Raw genomic sequence first — 22334 nt, forward strand, 5'->3', positions numbered from 1 at the left:
TGTTCCTCTGCTCGAGGTTCAAAGAGAAGACAGGAGGGGTAACATTTTCACAAGGTTTTCGCAGTGGAAGTTGGGTACGTTTGCTTGGTGGGGGTGCTCTGATGCATGCTCAACATCGCTGGTGGGGGTGGCTGGCAACTGGCACTTAGCACAATAGAAATACACAATGACTAGAAATGATAACGGTGCAACTAAAACATAGAAGAAAAATAAAAAAATGTGAGCGCAAAATTTGCCCGGACTTCACAAATAAAAACTATGACTTGGAACATCATTTCTCCCAGTTTTCCTGTATGTAACACAAACATCCAATCACATCCCGCAAGAAAAAGAAAGACTATAAATAATCTGCGGGATAGAGCAAATGTCCACGCCACAATCCGCACACCACAATTGGTCAGAACAATTGAGCATCACTTTTCCCAGTTTTGTTGAATGCCACACGCAAGCCGCATACATCAGTGACTACTCTATGAGCATTTTGATGCTCTTGTTTTTCGCTCTTATTATAAAATGAGTGATGTCCACTTTTCCCAGTTTTAATGAACACGGCACGTGTGCTGCACACACTAGTTCTTGCTTATACTGTTTCTTTTCACCTTCTTTACTATTGTCCCGACAAAATGAGATGTCCCCTCTTCACAGATTTCGTGAACACAGCACAATGTCCAATCAGATCGTTCTGGAGTTCTCAAATCCTTTTCCCAATGTTCTTGAATGCGTCATGTGAGCTGCACATACCGTTTTTATTAGATCCTTTTCATAGTCTTTTCACCCCTGATTATAAATGACAGATGAACCATTGTGACATTGTCCCATGTCGCTTTAGGACTTGAAGAAAGGTTAACGGAAAGGTCGCGCGGGACTATCAACCTTGCAATATTAAAGTGAAAAAAGAAACGGGCCCTGTATATATAGTGTATATCACAGAGCTAAAAATAGAGAGACATTATCCTCCAAGTAAGATCCGCTATATTACTTGTCGAAGGCTCCAAATGATGGACAGTTTAAAAAGTATTCCAGTCCCTCTGAATTCCTCCTTTCATTTCAGGGGTCCCAATGGAAGCCACGCAGGGGTCGAGAACCCTTGACGAGAAACTTCATTCCCTTCATAAGATCTGCGCTTTCATAGGGAACAATAACCTTTCGATCATCTAGATGGAGAATCGGAAAGGGTGCAGGTGGAAGGCATTCATGGGAGAACTTGGTGGAAAAGTTCATTTCTTGGTCATTTATACAAAGAGAAGCAAGCAGAAATAAGAAATAAAATAACCCAGTATTTTAACAAATGACATAAAATAACACATTATTTTATCAAAAAAATAAAGGACACAAAATGAATCCAAATGAAAAAAAAATAGAATACAACTATGTGAAAATGAAATGAAAATATTTCAAATACAGAAAACATTAAAAAGCTGCAAGCAAATAAATAGATAAAATACATTCATTCATTCATTTTCCGAACCGCTTTATCCACACGAGGGTCGCAGGGGGTGCTGGAGCCTAACCCAGCTGTCTTCGGGTGGTAGGCGGGGGACACACTGAACCGGTTGCCAGCCAATCGCAGGGCACACGGAGACGAACAACCATTCGCGCTCACACTGAGAGACAATTTGGAGTGTTCAATCAGCCTGCCAAGCATGTTTTTGGAACGTTGGAGGAAACCGGAGTACCCGGAGAAAACCCACGCAGGCCCGGGGAGAACATGCAAACTCCACACAGGGAGGCCGGAGCTGGAATTGAACCCGGTACCTCTGCGCTGTGAAGTCGACGTGCTAACCACTCGACTACCGGGCCGCTAGATAAAATACAACACAAGTCAAAAAAAACAAGAAACAAATAAAACTATTATAGTCAAAAATATAACAACATAAGAATCAAACATTAGAATTTGAGTGCAACAAAATATTAAAATGCTAACAAAATGCAAAGAATAATTTGCAAATAATAAAACAAAAAAATGTGAATCAGAAATAGAGCAATATCAAAGTGATGATGAATACATAAAATATAACTCATAAAATTGACATGTAAGAAGTACAATTATAAAATAAATCAAATGGAAATTCTAATATAAAAAATGATTAATTCGAAAATTAAGTGCCGCTAAAAAAATTCAAACAAATATTTAGACAAGAAAAATCAACAAATGTAGATTACAATTTAGTGAATATAATGCAAATATACGAAATGCAAACAAAATAAAAGTGCAAATAAAAACGGATAGAATACAACTCATACACATATGTACTATGTAATAATGAAATCAAAATTACCTCGAGATCTAATTAAATAGAACTGATTGAAGTGAATTTTAGGTAATCCTGTTTTTCTGAAGATTTAAATCCTACCCCGGTAATGGTGACATTCTGGTTTTATCTGCATGATTAAACTAATGAGCTGTTCCGTTCCTGTGCAACTTCCATGAACAAAATAAACACGTGCTCCTTTTTAATTTGTCATTCAGATGGACGGAACCAGAATTGGAAAAATATAATTGCCAATTTTGTGAACACATTAGACTGTTGTTGTTTCCACCTCAGCTCGTTCATGAAGTGAAATTAAAGCACAAGGGAGTTTTTGACCGTGATCTCAAATGACAATTGACATGTTTCTGCTGCCGTGACGTGATTCTTACCGCTGGCTGGATGGAGTAGCGGATGAGGAAGCCCGGCTCGGATGGGAAGTACTCATCCGAGACGAAGCGTACGCAGACCTGATTGCCTTTGGTGAGGTGGGCCGCGGGGGCTGCCTGCAACCCACACCAGCGGCCCAGGATGCTCCCGTCGGTCGGATCCTCCAGCTCAACAAAGTCATACCTCAAAAACACATCACATTCTATTTTAACCGAAACTGCAAGCATGACAGCTGAATAGATACAAATTGTTGTATAATTTATTTTAATCTATCCATCCATCCATTTTCCGAACCGCTTGATCCTCACTAGGGTCGCGGGGGGTGCCGGAGCCTATCCCAGCCGTCTCCGGGCAGTAGGCGGGGGACACCCTGAATCAGTCGCCAGCCAATCGCAGGGCACACAGAGACGAACAACCATCCACGCCCACACTCACACCTAGGGACAATTTAGAGCGTCCAATCAGCCTGACATGCATGTTTTTGGAATGTGGGAGGAAACCGGAGCTATTTTAATCTAGAGTGGGGAAAAAAAAAAGTAAAACATTACAAGATGCTTACTGCACAATATACAGTATGGCCACTATATCTGGATAGATGGATGGATAAATGGATATTACCTAAATGGATGGATGTGATAGCAGATAGCTAGCTATATAGTTAGCTAGCTCGCTAGGTAGATAGCTAGATAGCGAGATAGCCTCTTTGTTGCCCATTAAAAAACATCACATGCCTGCACCCACAGGTTGCCTCACAACCCGAAGGCCCCGCGTTTGATCCCTGCCTCCTCCACGAGGTGACGCATCAAAGCGTCCTTGTGCAAGGCAATGACCTCCAACCTTTTCTGCCACCGCCATCTGTGCCGGAAACGTCTGCGGAACAATACTCATAAAAACACTCATAAAAGGAGTGGAGGTGGCATGGCGATCAATACCAAGCTATCCCATAATAAGCAGCAAACACAGTGGAGTGGAAGTATTCCAGCACTTTTTGTGGCGACAGATGGCTCATCAATAATGCAGCAAGTGTGGATCATTAAGTGCTGTTGAACAGCAATGGAACAAATAGGCTGACATCAAGTAGCATCTCAAAGACACTGTAAGGGCAAAGACGGCTCAATATAATCCATCCATCCGGCCATCCATGACCTCACAAGAGAAAATAACATGTAAAACACACGCAAACAGCTGATTATTCATCAAGACCACCGTGCGCGATAGAAATAAACAGAAGCGACTACAAACATGGAATGGAGGCGATCTGTTCTTCTAAACCTCTCAGTGCATGTCAGAATGTGCAGACGAGAGCATTGTGAGTGGAATGTAAATGTGTGTGTGTGCGTGTGTGTGTGTGCAGATGATTGGATGCTGCATTCATCATGCGGCATCCTGGAACGCAATCGAATGCCTCAGGCCCTCAGTCGGACTGGCTTGACCCCAGGAAAAAAAAAATGTCGCTCTTATTCGCCCGACGGCTGCCAGGATGCTGATTACTTCAAGCTACGTCCACACGTGCACACGGATGTTTTCGGGAGATTTTTTATTTTTTTGTGATGTTTTTTTTTTTTGGTGTGATTTTCTCTTTGTTGTGTGTAAAAAAGAAAGAAAAACAATGTTGCATCTTTTCTTTGAAATGTCGTGCAAGGGTCTTCTGTTGAAATTTTAAAAAATGTTACCCTAGAAAGTTGTCACTTAAATGTCTTTGTGTCTTCTCTTGTATGCAATTTTAAAAATTTCAGTTTCCACTAATGCTGTTGAAAGGGTGAACATTTACTCGTTGTGGGGTTAATAACGGGGATCTCAACATCATCATTATTGCTGTATTAAGAGAACATAATGTTGAAGTATTTAGTAAGGTTTGAGATTCCAGTTGTTTTATGGAATAAAAACTTTCTGAACTGGAAATTTGAAAATAAAGTATCAGTAAAATAAGGAGTTCATATATATTTGTAGATACATATTAATTTTATTTAATTTCATTTGTATAATGCGTGTTGAGTTTCAAATATTTTTCAATGTAGGTTTAAGACATTTTTCTGATCAAAGAACTTTTTGAAAATATATTTAATATATCGTCGGCCACATAGGATAAGTGCCCAAGTAATTTTTCAATATTTTGAGAAAACCAGAACCCCCCCCCCCCCCCTCACATTTTAGAACTCCCATTGCTATTTTGACTTTGGCAATTATGCTATATCTGATGATGTACGTTATTTAAGTTATATGAAATACAATAATATTTTATTATACAAGTATCACATTCAGTTGAATCCTGACATGAGCACGATCTTAAATTGATGTCAGCAAATACTGTATGAGCTTTTGGAGGGACGCAGGCGAAGGGGGGGGGGTTCAATCATACTATAATTTCTTCTGGCACTGTCTCTTTTGATTAGGTGTTCATTGTCTTGTGGAGGTAAACACAAATAAATATTTGATTATAGCTGTGCATACAAATTGACCTCATGTGGTCACCGATTGCACTAGGTGGCAATAATCGAGCCTCCAGTACTTGTCCAGGACTCTCCAGACAGAAGTAGCCCGGCATTAACCACCTCCAACTCCTTCCTCTTCCTCTTGCCCTTCATCATCCATCTGTCCACCTTGCCCTCATTTGTCTCCTGCATAACGTCCAGTCAGTGGTGATGTACTGTATCTGCGTAAAGGCACACACAGCCGTCATCGACCGGCTCTTTCTTTAAATGAAATGGCACCAGAGGCAAACACGAGCCGTAATTGAAAGTGACCCGTACGAGAAAACAAATGTAGTGTGTACGACGCAGTGGCGATTGCTCTCGGACTGCAAGGGAAGCTCGGCTTCCCCTAAAATGTCAAAGAATAAGTGATCAAATATATGAATGTAAATTTCATTGTGTGTACATGTCATTGACTAAATATGTGCTACAACGTGCTCAACTTTTGTTCCGAATCAGCTTCTTCTTACTGGTTACGACGCGACTCCCTTCTCATTCATTCCCGCAGCTTCGCTGTGCTTTAAACGGTGGACGCTGAGCGTCCGCAGAGCGTCTACTGCCCGGACGCCGAGCGTCTCGAGAGTTCAGGGTAGGTTGTGCCAATGCGTTGAACGGAGACGAGTCATTGGATATAAGCTGTTTTTTGTCCCGCCCACGGACGCTCGGCGTCTCTGGGACTGGACGGCAGTGGGAGGGTACCGGACGCCAGGCTTTTCTGCATCAGATTGGATGATCTGTCTGAACCTGTGTGCCAGTTTGATTGACATCGAAATGAGCCAATCACCGACCTTTTAGTATAGGCATCCGTGTGAGCAATTTTTCAATTCGCATTCTGTTCTGAGTTGAGCTGGAGACTTCTCCTAATCATCTTAGCGACACTCTTTGTTGTAAACAACTAGCGATAAATTAATCTTTTATTTCTGGTGGGGTTTATTGTAGTTCCTGTAGTTGTAGGACACTAATTAAGTCCCTGGAAAAGACGCCTTGTTGGTATGACATGGTCACAGATCATTTTCTTGAAAAGGAACGGAGAGTAGAGTTCACGTATAAATAAACGGACACATTTTATGATGTCGGCCCAAATTGAGCTTCCCCTCTTTGACAGACCAGCATCCGCCACTGGTACGACGTATGTGTGTGAGTTACTGTGAGCCGCCGTTTGTATTGACGCAGTCCGAGTCAAATTCGCTGCTGTGTATACATTTTTAATATTCATGATCGTCTGAAGCAGAATGAAACCCGGAGGCAATTTCACAAATGGACTCACGCCCACTCTAAATCTTGAAAGGCAGACAACCTCACATGATCCAACACTGACCAACTGTACAAGCGGTGATCTGCCATGCCTATGGTATTCAAATCAAAGTCATTTGTTTGCAAAAAATTGGTGGAAACCTCCCAAAACCCAAACAAACAATGGAGGAAAACAACCATCTCTTGCTAAGGTCATGTATTTTACCCAAGAAAATATTGAGGATGATCTGTTCTTCCAATGTTTGATGAAGACGTTCATGACTTTTGCTGATTTTTTTCACCATCATTTGGGATCTTACATTATTCAGCAGATGCCTCACAAGACTTCAGTCAGTCTCATGATTTAGCAGATTTCACACAGTATTTGAGGAAGTCTTTTATGAATTTGCAAGAAGACTGACAAGACTTGGGGAAACGCCATCGAATGGAATTCTCTGTGATACGATAAAGTCTCGCCTGAGTTAGCTGATTACTTCCCCGATTCCATGATTCATCATAGGTCTGTAAAGATTTTAAGAAAGTCTCATGAGATAGAATAGAAGCATGCAATTGGCAGAAATCTCACAAGATTTCATGAGGTCTCATTTCATTTGGCGGTCTCGTGATTTTTATTATTATTTTTAGGAAATATTTGCTTGATTTAGCTAGTGGTACCAGTAAGTGATTCAGTGGAACTCTTACAACATATGAGAATGTCTTATCTGATTTTGCTGAATGTTTTTCAATATTTTAGGAAGTCTGAGTTAGGAGTCTCTTAAGATTTGAGGAAGTCCTGCATAGTTATATGGCATTCTAGTGAGATTTGAGGACATCTTGAGTGCTTTAGTGGTAGTCTCACAAGATTTAACGAGGTTTTGTGTGATTTTACAGAAATCTCACCTGATTTGAAAAGGTCTTGTGTGATCTCACATAAATTTTATGAGAGATTTTGCTAAATTTTTCAGAGCAGTCTTTTAATTGAATGGAAGCCTTATCAGATTTGATTAATGCTTGTGTAATTTAGCAGAACTCTCACGACATTAGAGGAATGCTCATGTGATTTCGAAAAAAATTCTATTCACGTATCAGTCGTTGCGACAATTTAAGGAATTATGACACCCAGTGGGTGTTTTCCTTACTTGCATATTCCGTCCTCTGAGTCTTCCAAGCCAAATCTCTCATCAAAGGTAAACTGAATCCTCATGTTGCTCGCCGCCACCAGTCTCCACACCAACACGATGTTCCTGGGGTAAGTGAGAGGGAAATCCGGGCTATGGATCGTCCCCTCTCCAGACACCATGATCACCTTCTCCTGATGGGACTCCTGCACTCCTAAAAGAGAAAAAAAAAAACAACAAATGAAGGGATGCTTTGCGGCCGAAAATGGCGATAAACTGTCACAGACCTCACTGAATTGAACACTTTAAACCAGGGATGTCAAACTCATTGATCGCGCGGGCCACATTTTAGTTACCGTTTCACTTAGAGGGCCGTTATGACGAAGCCATATAAAGAAGTCAAGAATAACTGTTGATTCAACTCTTGTTTAAATTACTTTCATGAGGGATTTGGTAACAAGAAAATGCTTCGAATATCCATCCATCCATCCATCCATCCATTTCCGTTCCGCTTTATCCTCACAAGGGTTGCGGGCATGCTGGAGCTCCCAGCTGTCTTCGAGCAGTAGGCGGAGGACACCCTGAACTGGTTGCCAGCCAATCGCAGGGCACACACATACGAATCATCCGCGCTCATACTCACACCTTTGTGACAATTTTTGAGTGGTCAAATGTGGGAGGGAATGTGGGAGGACACCGGAGTACCCGGAGAAAACCCACGCAGGCACAGGGAGAACATGCAAACTCCACACAGGAAGGCTGGAGCTGGAATCGAACCTAGTACCTCCGCACTGTGAGGTCAAAATGCCAACCACTTGACCGGGCCACCCAGCTTAGAATGTCTCTCTTATTTATTACATATGAGAATTAAAATTTTTAGTAGACATTTTAGAAAGGATAATGGAAGTTGACATGTTTGAGCTGCTTTCCCGGGCCACATAAAATGAGGTGGCGGGCCAGATCTGGCCCCTGGGCCTTGAGTTTGACCCCCGTGGTTTAAACTAAATTAGACAACCAAGGAATTGTATCTGGAGAGGAGACAGTAGGCAACAAAGCAGAGACTTGAGCCAATTACACATATCATGTGAAATATTTACACCAGGAAGAAGTACCGGTAACATAAGGAATCTACGAGATTTTATAGAGAGTCTCGTATTGTCTGAATAGGTTTGATGAAGTCTTTTGTCAATTCTGGAAAGATTCAAGAAAGTCCCACCTGATTAGCGCAAGATTTGAAAAAATCCTGGATGGGTCTGTGGACCAGACCTTATTAGAAGTACCAAGAACTAAACTGAGGCTCAGAGGGGATGGAGCCTTTTCTGTTGCTGGTCCCTCTCTCTGGAATGACCTCCCACTGAACATTCGGCAAGCCTCCTCGCTGCCCATCTTCAAAACCCTCCTCAAAACTCACTTGTATTCTTTGGCATTCGACTCAGCATGACTTAGATTTGTTCTTGGTTTTACTGTTTGGTGCTTTCTACCGCCTTTATTACCGATTTGTCTTACTGTTTATTGTGCATGTCAAATTGCTCCATGTACAGCACTTTGTATGCAGCGATGGCTGTTTGAAAGTGCGCTATAAATACTGTTGACTTGACTTGACTTGACTTTCTATGGTATTCATACAAGTCGTTGAAGTCTTGCATGACTTCATTGAATTCCCACAACTGTTGAGAATGTCTTGCGTCATTTGGGGGAAATCCCACGCGATTAAGAAAGTCTCATTTGATTTTGTGGAATTCTTGTGAGAATTGTGAAAATTTTATGTGAATTTGCGTTGGGTAATTCTTCCAACAATTGAGGAATTCCTGTGTGGTGTACCTGAGAACAGGTCTGGCAAGATTTGAGGGCAATGTGCAATTAAAATAATTATCGCAAGATGAACACACGTTTCTAATGAATTTGCATAAGCATTGCATGGTTTGGAAGAAATCTCATGAGAATTGATGAAATCTCATGTGATTTAGTGGATCTGATTTTTTTTTTCTTTTCCATGATTTGTCAGAATTTTGAAGTCCAGTGGAGGTCTCATTTGATTCAACGGGAATTGGTTACATTCAGACTGCAGGCAAATATGAAAACTGATTTTTTTTTTCACAGCCTGAATGGCTCAATTTCCATTGTTTTTAAAGTCAACCTGGGTCACTTTCATATGTGGTCTTAGATCGGATATGTATTTGATTTTTCTGCAATGCGACTTCTGTCGGCAAGGTCGCAATTATCTGATTTATATGTCATCAAAAGCCCAAATAAAGTCTTATTTGCCACGCAAACGGTTCATTTATTGCATGTGGCAATGACGTGATGTCATCTTTAGTAGACGTCTCCGTGAAATGAGACGATCAAAAAGCTTTGCCTCATTTCCCCAATATATTTTTACTTGCTCCCACACCACTCTTCCGCAGATACGAGATGATGAAAAGGTGAGGCCCTACTCACTGCACCATATTTACTTCCATAAACACTATTATGTAGGTCACGTCATCTCTTCTGCACATGCGGGTGACTGGGGGTGCATTTGGTTCACACACCAGACAGACTGAGGTCACAATTAATACATAATCACACCAAAAAATAAATAAAAAATCGATTTCACCCAAAAATCTAAACTGAGCATTAAGACCTACAAACTGAACCTAGATGCTTTTTATTTTATTTCAGCACCAAATATATAACATTGTGATGCCGGTTTGTGGATAAATCACTTTTTAATGTACTTATTTTATTCAGTGAACCCAAGCAGCACAAAACAGTCTTTTTGCGAGTGAGAAATGACAGTGTCAAACTGCAGTATTTCCTTTGGGTATAAACACCACAAAAGGCGCGAAGGTCCCTTGAAACTCCTCAATCAGTGCACCCTATAAGATGACTGTTTATATTATATTCCTCCAAACAAACAGATACATCCTGCTGATGGAATTTGTTGTTTGTGTATGCCCCCATGGTGCATGCTTTTCCAGATACATTTATAAATGAGAAACAAGTGGCTGTGATTCATTCTTTGCTTGCTGGCTTTAGAAAATAACAAGAAAACAAAAGCATTATGCCACGTGAATAACAAACACCGGAAGATCTTAATAGGCCAACTCAGGTCAGTATCCAGATTCACACGTGCAGCAAGTGGGTGTTTGCAAGGCAGGCAAGGAGTGGGAAACATATTGGTTAACATTTTAATCATGGTGATATCAACCAGCAATGGGACTGAAACTGATTAATTCGATAGAATGAGATGATCATTTAAGTGCTGAGGTTTAAAAAATATAGGGGTCAAGTAGAGAGCCTTCACGCGTGTACCTACAAGTACTGGCGACCCTGTTAATCTCCCAAACCCACGGGGGAGACCAATCTCTACACCACGCACAGTACTGAATAATTGGGGTGGTCCCAGGCATGCACCTAGTCGTCCACCATGCTAGCCCTGTCCATGGAAGTGTCATCTACACACGAGATCCATCGAACATCCTAAACAGAAGGGATGGAAATACTTGAAGTAGAAACGACACATATCACCATTGTGTCAGTTTACAAACCACCTTTAACACCATTCATGTGGCCCAGAACCGTCAGCCAAAGAAACAAGGCCCTAGTTGCTATTGGTGATTTCAATAGTCATAACACCATCTGGGGCTATGCCCAAAATGATAATGATGGAGAGGTCGTTGAAGAATGGGCATTAAATAACAATCAGACAATCTTACATAATGCGAAAGATAAACCATCCTTCATGAGTGCAAGATGGAAAAGAGGCTATAACCCTGATCTGGCATTTGTGTCCTCTCACATCTACACAAATTTTGAAAAATATGTCAACGACCCAATCCCCAGATCACAACATAGACCAATCACTTTGAATGTGAGGCCAGTCATCAGGCCTCTCGACTCCAAATCAACCCCCAGATTTAACTTTAGAAAGGCAAAATGGGAAGACTTCACCCATGAACTAGATTCCAGGATCTCCACCATTGCAGCGCGAGCAGAGAACTATGAACACTTCCAAAAGCTTGTCTGGGAGGTTTCCAGGAGACACATCCCAAGAGGATGTAGAAAGACCTTCATTCCTTGCCTAACAGATCAAAGCAAGGAACTTTACGAGGATTATGTTCAAGCATATAATGCAGATCCATTTGATGAAAATACTATCGAACTAGGTGAATTGTTAACAGCCTCTGTTGCAAATGGAAAACGTGAATGCTGGCAAGAACGTATATGCAACACAGATATGACTCATAATAGCAAGAAGGCATGGAGCACTTTAAAGAAATTGAATACAGAAAAGAACATCCGAACAAGAACAGCTGCCGTAACACCGGACGAAGTGGCAAACCAACTACTACTCAATGGAAAACCACCCAATAAAGAGCGAGGATACCTCAAAAAAATGAAATCAGAAATGGACCGCATTATGCAAGAAAGTGATGAACTCTTCAATCCGTTCACCATGGAAGAACTCTTGGGAGCCATGATACCTAAAACCTGGCAAAGCAGCAGGACTCGATGGTATTACAACAGAAATAATTCAGCACTTCGGTACAAAGACCAGATCATGGATACTTGCTCTCTTCATCAACTGTGCAGCAAGCCTAAAGATCCCGAAGATATGGCGAAGAGCAAGAGTCGTGGCCCTGCTAAAACCTGGTAAAGACCCAGAGAATAAAAAAAGCTATCGTCCTATTTCGCTCCTATGCATCCTCTACAAATTATATGAACGAATGATAATGGCCCGAATGTACCCTACAGTGGAACAACAACTATCGCCAGACCAGGCTGGATTTCGTCCAGGGCGATCATGCTGTAGCCAAATATTAAACCTCACTCAGTACATCGAGGATGGTTTCGAGGCCAAGCAAATTACTGGTGCAGTTTTTGTAGACCTGACTGCTGCATACGACACAGTAAATCACAGAATTCTTCTCCTGAAACTTGCCAAAGCTGTTCATAATACAACGATTGTGAAAATCATACAATCACTGCTTACAAACAGACGCTTCTTTGTAGAAATGGATGGCAAGAAAAGTAGATATCGAACACAAAAAAATGGTCTCCCACAAGGCTCTGTTCTGGCTCCAGTACTTTTTAACATCTACACAAATGACCAGCCAGAGTTTGAAAACATCCGAAGATTTATATATGCCGATGATTTGTGTATTGCCACCCAATCGCGCTCATTTGAAACCACCGAAAGGAGACTATCAGCTGCTCTTCAACATCTAACAGAGTATTATAAACAAAACTCACTTAATGCCAATCCAGGAAAGACGCAGGTGTGTGTATTCCACCTAAATAACCACCAGGCAAATAGAAAATTAAGCATCCACTGGAATAATGAGAGACTTGAGCATGTTGACTATCCCGTCTATCTTGGAGTCACATTAGATCGAACGCTCTCCTTCGCAGAACATGTAAGGAAACTCAAGTCAAAAGTTGCCACAAGAAACAACCTCTTAGCTAAACTTGCTAACTCTAACTGGGGAACAGATCCTAAAACTCTGAGAACAACACCTCTAGCACTATGCTACTCTACTGCTGAATATTGCTCAGCAGCATGGGCAAGATCGTGTCATGCTCACAAAATAGATCCTGAGCTGAACAACACATGCAGAATAATTACTGGCACACTAAAACCAACACCACTGACAGCACTCTACAGATTGGCGGGCATCGCACCACCACACATACGTAGAGACATTCATGCAAGGACACAAAAGCATAGTCAAGAAAATGACACAAGACACCCCCTCTATGGTCATAGTGACTCAATAAGAAGACTGAAGTCCAGAAAGAGCTTTATGACCGTCCAAAGTTTAGACCCTGAGCAGTCAACAAACCACAGGCTCGAAAAATGGAGAGAATGGGACAGCTCTGCACTAAATGGTGCAATCCAAAGCCCAAACGAACATCTTCCAAGTGGAACTGCCCTGTCAAGAAAGAACTGGGTGACATTAAATAGAGCAAGAACCAGAGTAGGCAAGACTGGGAACAACACCGATAAATGGGGACTCTCACTCAGCAGTGAGTGTCCGTGTGGCCACCCAATACAAACAATGGAGCACATTCTTCGGGATTGTGAACTGGGGCCCACCTGCACAGATCAAGACCTCTTAGACACAAGTGATGCTGCCAAGCAATGGATCCAGTACTGGCGCGACAAGATATGATGACGATTTAAAAAATATATAGGCAAATATTTCTTTCAATACAAGGCGTCGAGTTTGTTTAGTAAATGACACTGTATTTTGACTCATTTATTTTAACACTGGTCTGCATCAAAAACTAAATAAGAATGACATGTATACTATATATAATGACATCAATAACATGAATATTTTCTAGATGAGTTTTCGCACTGAATCGAGTGGTAACATTCATTTTGCCCCATATGCTCCAGTTGTTCTGTTAGTTGCTATATGCTATTTTTTTATTTATTTATATGGGGGGGGGGGGGGGATCCCTTTTGCGAAGCTATTAGCCAGTTACTACTATCTACTACAACTTAGCATGTGTGCATGTATATGGTATATGTATGAAGTGCATAAGCAAACACTCTGTTGACACGAAAACTCAGAGAAACTGAGCAAATGTCCATATGCACTCTTTCCATCCATCCATTCATTATCTGACACTTATCCGGGGGCAACAGCTTCAGCAGGGAAGTCCAGACTTCACTCTCCCCAGCTACTTCTTCCAGCTCTTCCTTAGGGATCCCAAGGTGTTCCCAGGCCAGCTGGGAGACATAGTCTCTCCAACGTGTCCTGGGTCATCCCTGGGGCCTCCTACCAGTGGGATATGTCCAGAACACCTCACCAGGGAGGCGTTTAGGAGGCATCCTAATCAGATGCCCGAGCCACCTCATCTGGCTCCTCTCGACGTGTAGGAGAAGCGGCTTGACTCTGAGTGCCTCCTGAATGACCAAGCTTCTCACCTTATCTCTAAGGGAGAGCCCAGACACCCGGCGGACGAAACTAATTTCAAGTCAAGTCAAGTCAACTTTATTGTCAAATGTGCTACATGTGCGACATACAGCACAGATGAAATTACTTTCCTCTCAACCACAGGAGTGAGAGGAGCCGTCAAAAGAAGAGTTAACATAAAATGACAAAATAATACAACACAACACATGAGACACAGACCGTCGTGCAATTTCGTCTGCTTGAATCCAGGATCTTGTTCTTTCGGTCACGACCCATAGCTCGTGACCATAGGTGAGGGCATGAATGTAGATCAAGACCTACTAAGAGTGAGCTAAGAGCTACTTCATGTGTACTGATTGTGTGAAGGGCGACCAAACTGATACATTTCTGTATAACATATAACTAATAACATATTTGTGCAAATTACCTCTAAAAATATTAGAATGTGATATTTTTAATACTTGATGATTTTAAAATTTCAGACTCTGACCATGTTAAAGAGTTTTCACAATACTGCCAGTGTTTGCATTTTTGAATCATCATTGCTACTAGCAAATCACAATGTCCTAGCACTGGCGGGCTACTCATGTGGTCCTCACGGGCCACCTGGTGCCTGCGGAGACCACGTTGGTGACCCAATGCATTCTATAGCAAATTGTGACACACGTCAGAAAGTTCTTCCAATTCAAATCAATCATGAATATACTTTGGATATAACCAAATTTTATTTTTTTATGACACTTGTTTTTCAGTTTTAACTTAGAACTCCTGATGTACAAAGAAAAAACAAGTCATAGCATCTTTTACAGTGCAGCTATCATTCAACCTCATTCAATACTTCAAATAGAAAAAAAGTATGTAAACTTGAATGGAAAAAAAAGAAAAAAACTACATTGGATTGCCTTTGATGCTTTCATTTGGGCTTGGTAGCCAGCCAAGTGGGACGCCATTGAATCACACTACGCCAACAAAAACAAAAAAAAGGGCTTTTGCATGAAAAGACTCTTTCATAAAGACACCAAACTAACATTTGGCACAGCAATACCTCCTGCAGGGCAAACACGCATGCATGGGAACACTGCATAATCCCTCCTTTTCTTGCACTGAATCCAATTAAAGCGCAATCGTATCTATTGAGCACACACTTGTCCCGGCACGCCATACTCTGCTGAGGTCTTATCATCATTCTTGGAGCAAGTGGCAGCGAAAGGGACCATGTTTAATTAACTGATCCAGGCTCGGGAGGTCACAAATTGAGGGGTTTGTCTTGGCCTCCAGCAGTCGTGTTTTTAATTACCCTCCACTTTTTCCCCACTGCCAGAAGTGACGTTATCGCGGTGGGAGAAATGGGATTCGCCAGACATGGCATCATCTGTTGAATGTTGACTGAAACATGTCGGTTTTAACATAACGAAGGGCATAGCAACTAATAATTTCCAGCAGCTCCTATATTTTGTTGTTCTACTTCTTCCTTTCATAACTTTGCTGGTGTGAATTGGGAATTTCTCCATTGCGAGACTAATAAAAGTTTTCTCATCTTATCTTATCTTAATACATTTACTTTAATTGTTACATATTGTAGAAAAAAGTACTTTTAATTTCTTGTATACAAATATTTGGCTCTCTCAAGTGCATCACGTGTGAAATTAAACAATGGAGTCTATTTGCCTACTTCGAAAAATGTGTCTGTGAGCAAGCCCTTCTGCACCTGTTGGTGGAACAAGCAGGGCTAATTTACATTGTAACCGCCCTAACGCCAAGTTTCTTTGCTTGTGACATTATCAGTTAGGCTGGGCGAAGGTCCAGAGCCACTTTCAAGCGATGGCCGAACAACCCTGTCTGAAACAAATATCATGGTGTTGATATTGGATGCACCAATTAGCATAAGCAAACAGTGTTAGCTGCCGAACAATGCTGCAATTAGTGAGTAATTGAACCCAAAATATTTCTAATTGCCTATAAATGCCACAAGGTGGCAGAAAAGCACAACCTTGGTCTACTCATTTCATCATAATTTCTTGCCACAAAGATGCCACAAAATGGTACCAAAGTGAAAAAAATGCATCATAAGTCTCCTTTAAAGGGACACATTTTTTAATTCCCAATGGTACACCATACAAGATGAAGTAAAAGTAGACTTTTCTTCACATTTTCATCAACAGGGGGTCTTTTCACTGAAGCACCTCATCATGGATATGTACCATGTGACTTGCAAATGACCTCACCTCTGGGGTCTTCTTAAGATCAGAGGCGCAGCCGTTCCTCCCGGGGGGTGAATTACCTCAAACATGACTTTTCTTTGACCTACTTACCCACCCACCCCTCGCAGTGAGGAAAGTGGAGGCGGCTATTGAGGCAGGAAGTCAATGCGGATGAATAGGTTGGCGTACAGTGCGGCCATTGTGCTTTCTTCGCACCTTCCATTCACGCTGTTGAACATTAACCTTTCCACTGGAGCGCCCATACATGCGTGCAAGGGGGGAGTTCTAGGGACCCCGCCCACCGTAACATGGACATGAATGAACTCTGTGGGTAGGTTGCTAACAGCGCTGTTCTTGAAAATAGCAAATTTCCTCAAATAGATGCCGTCCCTTCCAGTAGAAGCTGGGCGGTCATCCACTAAACACAAATGAAAGACTACCTTTTCCCCATCAACAAAAAGGGGTCCTAATTATCTTAGTTCAGCCTTTTTCAACCCAGGTGCTAACCAAAACAGCAGTATGCTTTGAAGGTGTCATGTTTCGGTTTGTGGCCAACAGGTGGCACTGTGGGGCTTTTCCTTGCAGCTGCACACCTGTTGGTCGTTACATAATTAGCGGCTTTAAAAGGACTCCCAGCCCGAACACTCAGTGTCGGGTCATTGTTTGCTCTTGGCTTCTGTAATATTTGTTTCAGTCATGTTTAGTTCATTGTTATGTTTTAGCTTCAGTCATGTTTTGGTCATGTTTTTGTTATTGAGAGTTTTTAGTTTCTGCCATGGTGTTTGTTTGTTACTTTGGGTTCGTTTTGTTTTCACAACTTTGTTTTTGATTTAGTTTTCTGTGTTTTATCAATACACTTCTTCAAATACACCCTGCTCCTCCCTCCTGCCTGCTTTTTGGGTCCACCGCCACCTTGCTACGTGACAGAAGGACAATTTAAGTCCAGAGTCGACACCCTGATCCTTGCCTTTTTAAGTTTGTTTTAAACTCCAGTGTCACTTGACACAAATGTCTTTCAATCAAAAGCTCCCTCTCACTTATAACTAACTGTATTATACTAGAAATAGTCGCAGTGGGTCAGATACAGAAGTAAAATGATTGTACATTTTTCACGGCATAGAAGAGTACAAAAATTCAAATCTGAGGGTAACAATCGACTAGGAAAGACAAAATTCTTCATTAGTACTGGATGGAGTCCCTCAAGAGAGTGAAGTCCATGGCGTTTTCTGTAAAAGTAGAAACACTCATTCAACCTTGTATTAAGAAGAAGCCAAACAATAAAAATCAGGTGTTCAGGGAAGGAATTTAGAATTCAGAAGTTGACAATCCCAGAGAAAGGACAATATACCCCTCAATTCTCCACTCAAAAACTACTACAGTACTGAAAAGAGTTCCTCAAGGAGGTGTTTAATGTACGTTTTCTATAAAAGGGAGAAAAGCTCCTTGATTCTTGTTGCAAGACAAAAACAAACAGTGATCGAAGGTGTTAAAAGTACAAAAGTTAAAATCTGAGTGTGACATTCCCCAGTGAAGAAACAGCATACCCCTAAATTTCTTCAACAACACTGAGTGGAGTTCCTCAAGGAAGTGTTTGAGGTGCATGAAGGTTTCTATAAAAAGTAAAAAATGATTTCATTTAGGATACCTGCTTCTTAGTGAATACATTTCAAAGTGCAAGGCCATTTTGTGGGAGCCAAACCAACTAACAAGACAACGTAAACCAACAAAGGATGAATTCACCTTTTTTTCACGATTATTTCGAAATTTAATGCCAACATCTGTTACCTGTTAGGAGTCCCGCAGGTGCAGTGAATTCCCAGGCCCTGCTTAGCTACTATTTATGGCTTTAAAGCTTATAGTCCGTTGCCCGTACATGGCTGCAAACACACGGTGGGAATCTTTGGTAGCATGAAGTATTAATAATTAGGCATGTGCGGCCCAGTTGTGCAGTGAGTTCATCTCCCAGGCATGTTACAGGGACGCTGTCGGAATCTAACCAAGTACTGGAAAAATATGAAGACACTTTATTGAGTAAAATGTAAACTAATTAAGAATTCAAATTTGAGTGGGCTTGAGCACCCAGTGACAGATTGTCAAAATGACTGGGGTTGTATTTCAGGAATGATCACCTGTTGGCAGGCCAATAAGGCTTTATGGAAGAAGAAAAACGGCAAGGACATGGAAATGTTAATGCAAAAAATTTTAAACTTCAAAACTTTAGCCTGTAATACATTTTTACCGAGCAGCCTGACATTTTTGTCGGTGTGTCTACCATAATAGACCCACCAAAAAAGTGTGTCAAGGCATGCCTGAAAATACACAAAGTCATCCCCTTTGTTTTGAAGCAGGCAATTCTCATTCAAAAATCCGTCCCCCAACGCTATTTTCACTGAGCAACATAAAATTTGGCCAGCGTGTCTACAATGAGTAGACCCACAAAAAGTCTCAAAACTTTTACCCGAAAAGTCACAGGAAGGCAGCCACTTCAGTTATAACACACTCTTTATGGATCATTGTCTATTTCACAGCACTTTTTGCGCATATAGGCTTTTTACAGCTTTTCTATAGTGAGCAGTTACATCGTTGGACTTGTTGGAACATATTAATTTTATTTAAAGCTCGAATGAACACACATGCAATAAATCCTTGCATAAGTGCCACAGCTGCACAATGTTAATGGCAATGACTGCACACACACACACACACACACACACAGAGCAATATGCATTTTCTCCCACACCCACCGGGCTACGACCAGTCCCTGGGGGCCTGAAATTCACGACCGCAGACTTTCTCCCTCCTTCTGCTGCTCAAGTTGCAAGAGCACCGCACACCCAAGAGCACCCCCAAGTGATTTGCGCGAGGCTCTCATTAGTGCCAACACTTGTTGTGTGGCATCCGGCCACGGGAAGATTGAGTGTCAGCTGGAATTCTGTGTGTGACTGGATGAAGACATGGAATCACCTTCTGACTTCTGTCTGAAGATTTCACTCAGTATAAAAGCCATTTTACCCTAAACCAGTGGTTCTTAACCTGGGTTGGATCGAAACCTAGGGGTTTGGTGAATCGGTCTCAGGGTTTTGACGGCGCCTCTGCCATACATCCATCCATCCATTTTCCGAACCGCTTGATCCTCACTAGGGTCGCGGGGGGTGCTGGAGCCTATCCCAGCCATCACCGGGCAGTAGGCGGGGGACACCCTGAATCAGTTGCCAGCCAATCGCAGGGCACACAGAGACGAACAACCATCCACGCCCACACTCACACCTAGGGACAATTTAGAGCGTCCAATCAGCCTGACATGCATGTTTTTTAGGAATGTGGGAGGAAACCGGAGCACCCGGAGAAAATCCACGCAGGCCCGGGGAGAACATGCAAACTCCACACAGGGAGGCCGGAGCTGGAATCGAACCCGGTACCTCTGCACTGTGAAGCCGACGTGCTAACCACCGGACTACCGGGCCGCCCTCTGCCATACAATTAAATAAAAAAAACTACTCATGTCTTGAAATTTATGTTTGTAATAAAATCGTTTTTTTAATGTCTTGAATGTGTAAAAAAATCATCTTTATTTTTCACTAATGAAAGGTTCGGTGAATGTGCATGTGAACTGGTTAGGTTCGGTGCCTCTAACAAGAACCACTGCCCTAAACGTATCCCTTACAATCATCGGCCTCTTCATTAGGTACACTTTCACACTAAACTTAGATTCAAAACTTAATTTATAGCACGATGAGATCCAATATGAGTTTCAAGGAAAGAAAAAGCTTTTATTGAGATAACACCCCGTTTGGATTGAGAATGTCAGAGAGGTACTCATTTGATAATTTGTTGATTGCAGTGGTTATTGCAAGCTTATTTAGTTAACGTTTCCCTCTTTGTTGTTGTAGTTGGATGAGGTTTGATTATTTTCAGATCCCACAGGGAGAAGAAATCAAATTTAGGCATTGTAAATAATAACAATACTAATAATAATAATACAAAGATGGTCCACTGGTTAGCGTGTCGACCTCACAGTGCACAGGTCGTGAGTTTTATCCCGGCCCCGGCCTTGCTGTGTGGAGTTTGCATGTTCTCCCTGGGCCTGCGTGGGTTTTCTCTGGGTACTCCGGTTTCCTCCCACATTCCAAAAACATGCATGGCGGGCTGATTGAACACTCAAAATTGTCCCTAGTTGTGAGTGTGAGCGCAGATGGTTGTACGTCTCTTTGTGCCCTGTGATTGGCTGGCAACCGGTTCAGGGTGTCCCCCGCCTACTGCCCAAAGAAGGCTGGGATAGGCTCCACCACCCCCCGGAACACTTGTGAGGATAAAGCGGATCGGAAAATGGATGGATGGTTGGATGGATGGATGGATACAAAGAACAGGGCGGCACGGTAGTCGACTGGTTAGCACTCCTTGCTGTGTGGAGTTTGCATATTCTCCCCATGCTTGTGTCGGTTTTCTCAAGGTACTTTGGTTTAAGATTTAAGATGTCCTTTATTTGTTCCACACTGGGGAAATTTACAGTCTGCAGCAGCAAAATTGGGGGGGGGGGTAGAAAGAAGAAAAAACAAAGCATGCATGCACAAAAATAAATGTTTCAGAAGAGAGCTGTACACAGTTCAATATAAGTGCAATATATATATATATATATATATAAGGCATCGGTTTGGCATACGGGAGACGGTGGTTCGAATCCCGCTTGGGGCAAAAAATGAGCACATAACACCATCCAGTGTGGGTCCTTGGGCAAGATCCTTCACGCTAATGCCTACCTCATACAATGATGAGAGACAGTAAAATGAATGACATGCCGGCTCAGACATCGCCCGGCCAAACAAGGTCTGCGTCAGGTGCTGGGGAACCAGAGCACCTTGATGAAAAATGGGCTACTGGAACAAAGCGGAGATGGGCGAGATGCGATAACATGGCTCTGTTGGAATGCTACTACTCAAGCAACCCTAGTCAGAGGGGTTACATGCAGAGAATGTGGGCTAAATGGTTACTTCGAAACCCACAGTCACGGTTGACCACGAAACAACTAGTAGCTCAGTGTTCCAACATCCACAAACGGCAACTGCTGTCACAACTTGAGATTGATGAGGTACAACGCAGGTTCCATGGTGAAGGGCCGCAGGCTGCCAGATCAGAGGAGGAGGTCATACCAGAGATTGGGAGGCAAGCCCCAATGAATGCAGATGATGAGATTGGGAGGCCAGCCCCAATGAACGAAATGCTGAGCGAGGCAGCAACTGACCTGAAAGCTAAGATCATGGCGAGAATGAAAGCTGGGCAACCTAGAAACCGATTACAACGGCTATGTGAAGTACCACCTGAAAGTCTCATGGAAAGTGTGAATGCAGCACTGAGGGCGATCCCGACCGTAACGATCACGGAAACCAATGAGCTGATATACGCTTCAGCATCAGTGATCCTTGAGATGCTTGGCTATAAGAGCAACCATGGAAGCCATGAGATACGTTACCCACCATGGAAAAGACGGTTGGAGGCAAAAGTCAATTGACGGAGGCCCAGAGAGGTGTGATGAATACCGATACCCGAGAGGTACATCCAGATGACCATACCTGAAGCACTCGAAACTGCCAAACAAAGGCTCCAAGCCTAAAGCGGTGAGGTCAGACGAATAAACAGGCTGTTCGCAACACAATCTGCGAAAGTGTACGCTCAGTGGCAGGGTCCTAACAACAGAGCTGACCCACCAAGACTGGAAACTGAAAGGTACTGGAAAGGCTTAGAGAGAGGTGGAGAAGGAGGTTGCACA

The 22334-nt window shown here is 42.3% G+C and overlaps 1 protein-coding gene across 2 annotated transcripts in view; it reads right to left on the reverse strand.

Annotated features, from left to right (window-relative positions):
* pdgfc (platelet derived growth factor c) overlaps nt 1–22334 on the reverse strand; it is a 50658-nt gene that overhangs the window by 9583 nt on the left and 18741 nt on the right. For both annotated transcript variants that reach the window (XM_086105873.1, XM_086105872.1), the window contains exons 2-3: nt 7483–7675; nt 2642–2822 (exon numbers count right to left, since the gene is read on the reverse strand). In XM_086105873.1, the coding sequence (XP_085961999.1) occupies nt 2642–2822; nt 7483–7675 (374 nt within the window). The remainder of the gene's footprint in view (nt 1–2641; nt 2823–7482; nt 7676–22334) is intronic.

The sequence above is a fragment of the Hippocampus guttulatus genome, chromosome 2 (assembly GCF_054856545.1).
Source record: "Hippocampus guttulatus isolate MCC_2025c chromosome 2, RoL_Hgut_1.0, whole genome shotgun sequence".
In the NCBI taxonomy this organism is placed as follows: domain Eukaryota; kingdom Metazoa; phylum Chordata; class Actinopteri; order Syngnathiformes; family Syngnathidae; genus Hippocampus; species Hippocampus guttulatus.